General features: G+C 38.0%; 1 protein-coding gene across 6 annotated transcripts in view; it reads left to right on the top strand.

Annotated features, from left to right (window-relative positions):
- Positions 1-994: 994 nt before the first annotated feature.
- The window catches only part of LOC105381563 (homeobox protein homothorax), a 200,644-nt gene continuing 192,903 nt past the window's right edge, over positions 995-8,735 (top strand). For all 6 annotated transcript variants that reach the window (XM_038107214.2, XM_038107212.2, XM_048630193.1 and 3 more), the window contains exon 1: positions 995-1,284. In XM_038107214.2, the coding sequence (XP_037963142.1) occupies positions 1,270-1,284 (15 nt within the window). In that variant the 5' untranslated portion in view covers positions 995-1,269. The remainder of the gene's footprint in view (positions 1,285-8,735) is intronic.

Below are 8,735 nucleotides of genomic sequence, written 5' to 3'. Positions count from 1 at the left end.
TACATTTAACATCAGAATAGTACCATCTAAAAAAGAAAATGTTAGTTATGTTCAATTTTAAATTAAATGTTTTCTTCACTTTACTATTATTTTGGAGGTTGTGTGACTCAAGTATCCTCTGAAGCAGGACGTATGAATTTGGTTGTACCTACCTATCTCAATGAGATGGTAGTTCAGGAGCTGATAATATGTTAGTGATGGCAGTTATTGCAGGGGTGGCCGTAGAGGATTGTGGGTTGCAGGCCAGTTTATTCATGGAAAATTATATAGTATACTCGTTGAACTACATACTTAACCTACCTTTTTTATAAAATAGTAGGTAAGGTATAAGAGGTTACTTTTTAATTTGTACTCCTTACACACAAATTTAACTTGGAATATACCAGTGTACCTATCGCATAATTTATATGCCTTCCTACTTACCTACCTAATATAAAATATCCTGGTTTAGCAAGCTTAGCCTTCGATAAAATCTAGGTATGGTGATCGAAACATTGTGTTCTGTTGCTACGGTATCAGCTTGTGAATAGGGATATCAGATCGAATGATACCTTCAAAATACGACCGACAGAAAACACGGGTTTCCATGAAGTTTACAAGAATAGCATTGTTTCAGCAGCTCGCAGCGACGGCACGCGACCGCCTGAAGCCTGAAGCCCGGCGCATGCGCGCTGCGTCACTCACCACCGACATACTGAAACACGGAAGAAGACCAGCAAAAAAACCTCCCCAACAGCCAACGACCTCCGCATCATCAATAGACACCGCGAGCGTTCCGACCGAGAGGAACCCAGCTATGTTGATTAGCAGAACAGAAAATCCGTACGAGGAAAACTCGCTTGTAATTGCGGCAAAAAGCGTAGAAAAAACGCGCGCGACCATCGCAGGCGAGCGCGCGCGCGGAGTGGCGGCGGCGGCGGGGCGGCGGGGGGCGCGCGCTGATTGGCGGAGCCGCGGCGAGGCGGGCGGCCCCGCCCCCGGGCTGGCGCGGCGCGCGCTCCGCGGCAGTCACGGTCTGACCGCCGAGCGCGCCGGGTCCCCCGCACACCCCGCGCCACGCTCGGCCTCGCCGCGTAACATATCCCACAACAAACCGTACAGTTTTAGCAACGTCGCGAGTGCAGCATGACACTAGTGAGGTAGCGGGCCGCAGTGACGGTGTCAATCAATACATGTGTTGGTGCTTGTGTGTGTGTTAGGTTCGGCCCGTGACGACAAGCGTTCGTGGTGGCCAGCGGAGCTCTGCACCCGGGCTCGGGCCGAGCTTTCATGGCTCAGCCTAGGGTATGTACACACTTGCACTAGCTCGACCATCCACCCCCAAAGTGACACAGACATAGGTAGGCTAGTAGGACTAGGTGTGCCACCACAGTTTATTGAAGTCTTCCATCATCAACAAAGCCCTGATGATAGTAGGTACCTATCGAGAAAAGTGACACTGATAATGATTAAGAAGATAATGATAACAGAGATAGCAAAAGTGAAGTGCAAACGAAATAACTGAAAGACTTCTTTACAAACTGAAGTGTAAGACCAAAAGCTACATAAACTTAATAAAGTCATTAGCAGTATAGTGAGAAGCATCGTATATGATAATACATCAAACATATTTAACACTACAAACTGGCTTTAACTACTTAAACGAGACCCGAATGCGTAATAAGGCTTTAAAATGCAGAAGCGCCTTCCTACTATTTCGAGAATAATGGGAGTTGAACCATAGTGTCTATAATCTCGGTAAACGACCAAAATATTTTCAGTGATATTATTACATAGGCATTCTTGATAGCTATAGGTAGGTGGATAGTCTAGACGTTAATTTAAATAAAGATGACATCAATAACAATACGCTCAGCCTAGATAAGAATGTAAAACAAATCATTTCAGTCTGTAAAAAAATTGCGCTGAATGGTTAAGTGACAGAATGTGATCTAAGCGGTCCGGAATACATGAATGTGATGGCGGAGATGAACACCTGATAGGATAAAAAGTTGGTTTGAACCGGCGGGAATAATAATGGGCTAAATACATCGCCCTGCGGGACTCCATTGTGTGCGTTGCTCTTATGGGGACAAACCGTAAAATCTGTAACTGCGTTACAACCGGCTCAGTGCGCCTGCATGCCCACAAAAGGAGATTCCAGAAATTGACAACAATGAATAAACTTCACAATGTAGCAAAGGAAAAAATCTGTCCCCAAAAAGTGTCCCAAGTCCCAACCTAACGGCAGATTTTGATAAAAGAACACTTTCCAAAGACTTTTATTTGGCCGTTTTGTCTTTGGGTTGTAAATTTTATAAAGATTATAATCCTTTGGCTCTTTTGTTCAGAAATGTTTGGTTCTCTATTGTTTTGCATTAGGAGGTAGACAATAATTAACACATTTCTGAAAACATTTATGCCTATCTACATTTACACTACATTGATGATTTTATTATAATAATAAATCAATGCGTCTTCAATACAATTTAAAATGTAAAAAATCTTCTGAAATTTACGTTGAGGAATCAAAGTTAGAAAAGAAGAAAATCACGCTATAGTTAATGTTACTTAATACAATATACATAAAGTGAAACGCAATACAAAAAAAATAATCGTAAAAAATATCGACGGTGATCACCGAATTATCAAACATGTCCAACGGTTGCTGCTCATAAATTATCAATAAATTCATTGTTGATAAATAGTATTAAACGATAATAATTGGAGCAAAGCTAATAAAACATGAGTAGGCATGCGTTGATAACAAAATACCTGTACCTGTTACATTTGCGTTATCAGTTTGTGAATTTGACCATCCGACGGGAATCGGACCAACAACTTTGAACAAATACCTAATACAGAAAAAGTGAATGTGTAACTTAAAAGAAGAAACAATAAAGAAACCACTATCTCCAAAAGTAATTACTAACATTAAACAATAACATTTCGCTAAAGTAAAATATATTGCTAACTATGTGCTTCATATTGTAAAAAATACGAAGCCGTATTTTATGATGTTGGTTATAAATTGAAGGATTTAAAAAAATACAAGTAGGTAGTTTTAAAATTTCTCGGTCTTCCGAATTGATAAGATCACTTTTTTGTTTCCGAAAGATTTAAATTACAAACGCCTAGTCAAGATCTTTTATTATACGATGTAGCGGTCAGTAAAATTGTTAATTATTTTTTAAAACAGAAAAAGCTCTGAACTTGTGTTGTCTTTGAATAAATTTTAATAAAATCTCAGTTTGCTTACTTGGACGTTGTGAATAGCGTAAAATAATGTAGTCATTAAACAAGTATAGTAAAAATTCGTATTATAATGTTCCTAGGTGTACATAAAATTTTATGACATGCAATATAATGATAAAAATTAACATTCCGGCAAACAAAGTATTTAATCTAACAGTTAAAGCCACTACTGGTAATAACTTTATAGTAAAGGGTACTTCAAGGTGTTTCAACACTAAAAACCATTATTTTTCTTATGGTAAGGTAATATCTAATACCTACCAATCTGTAGAAACATAAAACGTTATAAATAAAGTCGCCGTTAAGATAGACAAAACGGCGAATAAGGTTATAAATGTTAAACAGCGGCATTAAATACTCAATCGTATTTATAAATTAAATATACAAAAAAGTAAATGATGTTAAATTTTCTATCAAAGATTTACTACAAAATAAGCGTTGTTGAAATCATTTCTGTGAACCACTCTTGAATGTTGCCGACGGTAGGTATCTAGAAGATGTTTCAGACATTATTGTTAAACAAATTTCTCCTTAGGCTTTTGAGATACAAATTCATAGTAGAGATAATAACTGGTAATCATCACCAACGTCAGTATCTTCAACTAAAGTAGCATACGTTTTATCACAAAAATTGTAACGGCAAAATTATGTTGACACAGTACTTGTTTGGCTATTATTCAGTGGATCGCCATAATAAAGTTTTATGACGGAGATATGCTATCAATTTGTCCACTAAATATCTAGTTTTTCGTAATATTTGTAATCAGCTGATAGCCACCAGTTTAGCCAAACTGTGACCTATAAAAGTGGAGATAAATTTAGTATGTGTGTTTAGCTAACTCTAAACAAGAATTTGTGAGAATAATCTACAGTGTGGTGTGAAATAAAAGTGGATTTCGAAAGCATTATGAGGGATAGTTGAGGGGTTCTAGATCTATTTTCTATAAAGAAAATCTATTTGTAATCAATCTGCAAATTATCTTTTTCTCTTCTCCTGAAGTACCTAATTATTTCTTCAATTTATCAAACACTTCTTTTGAAAATTAAAAAATATATATTAACTATAAAATTAAAGCTCATCGACGCTTTTTGACAAATATAAAGTCCAATTCCAATACGATACAATGATTGCTGCCGCCATTACTGTGGTGACGTTTATTTTTCTAAGATGGCGCCAATCTGCGGGCGATGCGGCCACGCACATGGCATTAAACTTATTATTGCCACTTACTTCCAACCGTTAAGATTATACCAGTATTGTATAGGTAGTTGTTGTTGACTTTCCGCGATAAAACCAGTCGATTTTAATGTTTTAAGTGCTGGAAAATGCTTCGCCATTAGTAATGTCCCGAGAAATGATAAGGAGGCGGTATTAACGATGAGTTTTGAATTTTTAAAGCGGGCAACACTGCCGAAGTTGTCAGTTTATGCTTTTTAGGTGTTAACTAATGAGGTTGTTAAAATAGGTTCACCTAGTTAGTCGGAATGGCATGAATGTGTATGAAGAGTGGAAATTAACTAGCTCTTTGTGTAAGTGTAAACGTACAGTGTTCGTATCGCCATGTTGAGGGTAGATAATTATTACATTGTAAAATTACTGTACCTGGTTAGCAAAAACACATTTCAAATGAATGGAACCTAATTAATTAAAAAGAGAATTCACATCCAAACCCACCTCTCAGCCAATCAGACAATCTCAAAGAGAACGCTATCCGTTTTCTAATTCCAAAAATGGAAATTCCATTTGTAGATAAAACGTCACTTAATGCGGCCACCGGTTCATCGCGGTGACCAGATAAATTAGTTTTGATATATTATATATTTATATATACACGGGGAATGATATATTAATATAATAAAACACACGACCGGTGGGACTGGTTTGGGACATTACGCTTTTAATGCGATATAATGATTAAGCGACCATTTTAAGATACAGCGCTAGAAAATATCGGTAGAACTGTTAGATTAGCTGGTATTCTTTTTATATTATGAAATAATCAATTGTGATTTTTTTTAAGTAATAAAATGCGATTAAACAAATTCTTTGGTTGCCCATTCATTGTTGAGTGTAATAGGTACATACTTTACTTTGTAAAACTTCAAGTTCACTTAAGCATAATTAATTCAAAATGAAACCACAATACAAATACACAACACAAATTCTACAATTTAATAAACTGTCAGTAATAAATAATAAAAAGATGATTTAAGAAAAAAGTGGTTAGGACAGCATTGCCTGTTAGAAGGATGTTATAATAATTTGTTAATAGGGTCTTTACAAAAAAAATTGCGTGTTTTATAACAATCAAAATATCCAAAACATACATAATATAAGCAGGCATAAAATACATTGCATCAACCTACAGACACAAAACACATACAATATAAGAGAGTATTTTGAAAGTTATTCAAAGGTTTTCTCTCCAGTGTTCCAAATGCGTCGGAAGGCTCCACCGCCGGCCCGCGGCAGGTACATACAACCTCATTGTTTCATACCTCACTCGAAGCCTTCGAGTATCGTTACTCGATTCAGAAACGATTCTGTTTAATCGACAATTTAGATTCACCGCAATGCCGCTCGCTCGCTAATTCAGAGTTTAATCTGCTTACATCCTTTTTATTAAAACTGTACCTGATGAGAATAGTAAATAGTAATAATCTTGCGCGATGTGTGATTTAGAGTTTTAGCCAATCGATAAATTTTGCGACGACAAATTTTAGTGCATTAGCAGACAATAATTCTTGTAGAGCGAATAGGATTACACGTGAAATCAATTTTAATCTCCCTTATCGAAATACTCCGCTCGCAACCTTGCGTAGAGTAAGCCTACCGGTAGATTTTGAATCTGAGCCGTGAGCACAGGATTCGAAACCTCCGTTTACGTTGCGTATCGTCAAATGTCACTGTCAAAACGAAAGGCAAATTTGTTAGTTCCAAAAGTGGCATTTGTTTTTTCCATATGTTTGTGTAGATTCGAAAATGGTATCGAATCCTGTGCTCGCGGCTCTGTTTCGTCGAGGCATATTCGTGTCACGTTATTTCTTCACGGATCACAACACGCCGCGTGCGCGTTGTTTATCGGCCATCGACAAATCCTCAACTCCCGAAACTATGTAATTCAGCTAATGCCGTCGGGATCCAGATACCGAATTAAACAATATTAATATTGATTGAACCGCCATGATTCAGCTATAATGCTGAATACAAGGGTTGGATATCGAGCGGTGTTTGCCGAACTTGAAGAACTCAGCTTTTTTTCCTCCAAGTTTTTGGTTTCAATAACGAGGTTTGAAAATGGAACTGTCGCCTATTTAGCGTCCATCCTCCGAGTTATACTTATTATAAGCGTCGGAAGATGAATAGTTAGCCGTTCCGGATAATTAGTGAAGCTTATCTGTTAGATTAAAGTTGGGCGCCCGTCGTGAATTATTTCTTGTCGAGTTATTTTTGTTTTAAACAAAATGGCGGTCGGTCGCGTCGTTTTCGGCGTCGCGGCAATTTTGTTCAGTCGGTCACAACAAGCGCGGGGCGATGACCAAATTATTGCCAAGAACGAGTCCCGTCCCCGAGGGGTCACTCTATATGACGAGAAATGAAGTTTCTCAGCGCTGCTGCGGGAGCCACGACTCTTTGTCCTTTTATTAAAGTGCCGATTGCACGACAGCTCTCGTTCGTTTGTTTTCCGTCAGTATAGAGTAACCCCATCACCCGCTCCCGCATTGTGTAAATCTCGATGGGACTCTTTTAAACTAAATTAATACGGGAATTTCTTGTTTGTTTCATCGGCTGGCAGCACTAGGGAATGCTTTTACTAACTGTTGGGTGCTTCAAAATAATTGGCTCAAGATCTAAGAGTTCAATTAAGCAAAAATCTCAATGGCCGGTCGGTATCTTTGTTGACAATTATTTTTCGGTAATTTTTCGAGAGTACTTTTTAAAATTTTGGCTGTAGAGGACTGTAGAGTATTAAAGATCCTATGTTTTTGTTTATTATGTCTTCCACTTACTTCGGCTCTATTACATAAAAACGTAGTTGGTTTCATAATGCCTGAAGGTTATCTGTCACGCTTTCAAATCTATACAGGATATAATTCCTAAATACAAGATAGAATAATGCCTAGAAAGTTTTCAATACGGGATAATATCTCGCCTCTATGACAAGTCAAAATTCGATCCATTTATTTATTGTAACGTTGGCGGCCCTGCGCGGGATCAGGCATTCCTAGCGCTGCGTTCGGAAATCCTACCGCGTCACAAGAACCCAGAACTTAAATAGTCAATCATGCCGTACTGTGGCTAATCTCGCATTCACAGCCACAATAGAGTTAACGAACGGACAGACGGACAGACGAGCTAATAAGACACGCGTGGGCGGCTTTATGTCAACGTTATTTATGATGACCTTTTCACTTTTTTATTTTCTGGAGGTTATATCGTGAGAAGGCTGAATGACTTTTTCCATTGCCTTGCGTTTAGAGAAAAAAGAAAACTGGCGTGGTGTTTACACTAGAGTTTCAGCTCTTGAAATAGGAACGAAGTTGGATGCATTTATTTAAAATATGTATCGTTCTAGAAACAAGTTTTTAATTTGTAATTGAATTTAAAAAGTGTAGGATAGACTTTTTGTATTAAAAAAGTTACTTTAAGTGCTTATTTTGATAAGAAGGAGTTGGACATCGTCCGAAGGAAATTTCGTTATCTTAATGGCAGTTCATTTTTGTTAGGATCACCATCCTTTCTGGTAATTTCGGTATTTTTTTATGCACGTAAATACAATATATTCCATTATACCAACTTAAGTAATTTTATTGCGGAATAAATACTTATAAAACTGTTTAAAACAACACCTATAGTAACTTAAAACTTAGTAACAGGCTTTAAGCGTTTTAAGTAGAATTTTATTGCCGTCATCAAAATTATTATCTTTTTACAAAATTCATGTCCTGGCGATTCCGGCGTAAAGTATGGAATCTGAGTATTACTGTAAGTAGGTACTTAAATCTGAGGCATCGTCTGGACAGTCCCCTGAAGTGCAGTACACGATAAGGGGTCGCCACTATCGCCAGGGTTCATGTGCCAGCTATTGAACCTACTGTTTACATCTCGGCAACAGATATAACCTCACATTCGCACGCATCGATATCTCCACTCTAGATTCAATTTGTTAATTAATAATCTCAGAGGTCGAAGGTTAATGTCGCATTTAAATTAATTTTAAGAACGTTAACCTTATGATAACGTGATCTTCCATTTTTATCATCTGAATACAGTCATATTTTTAAACACAGAACGCCGAACGCCTGGATTTGAAATGGGAACAGAGTGTGGTTTAGATAGTTGTAATTGTTTCGTCTGGAAGTGGCCAGCTCCAGGCAGGAGCGAGGCGCGAGGTGCTGCTGGCGCGGGGTGGCTCCTGATTGGCTCATTGACGCAGTCGGCGGCCCGCTGCGGATGGGCAAATGGAATAATGGACGTCTGGGCCCGCATCCGGCGCTCC

This window comes from Plutella xylostella, chromosome 25 (genome assembly GCF_932276165.1).
Source record: "Plutella xylostella chromosome 25, ilPluXylo3.1, whole genome shotgun sequence".
Classification (NCBI taxonomy): Eukaryota; Metazoa; Arthropoda; class Insecta; order Lepidoptera; family Plutellidae; genus Plutella; species Plutella xylostella.
This window is presented reverse-complemented; position numbering and strand designations above follow the sequence as displayed.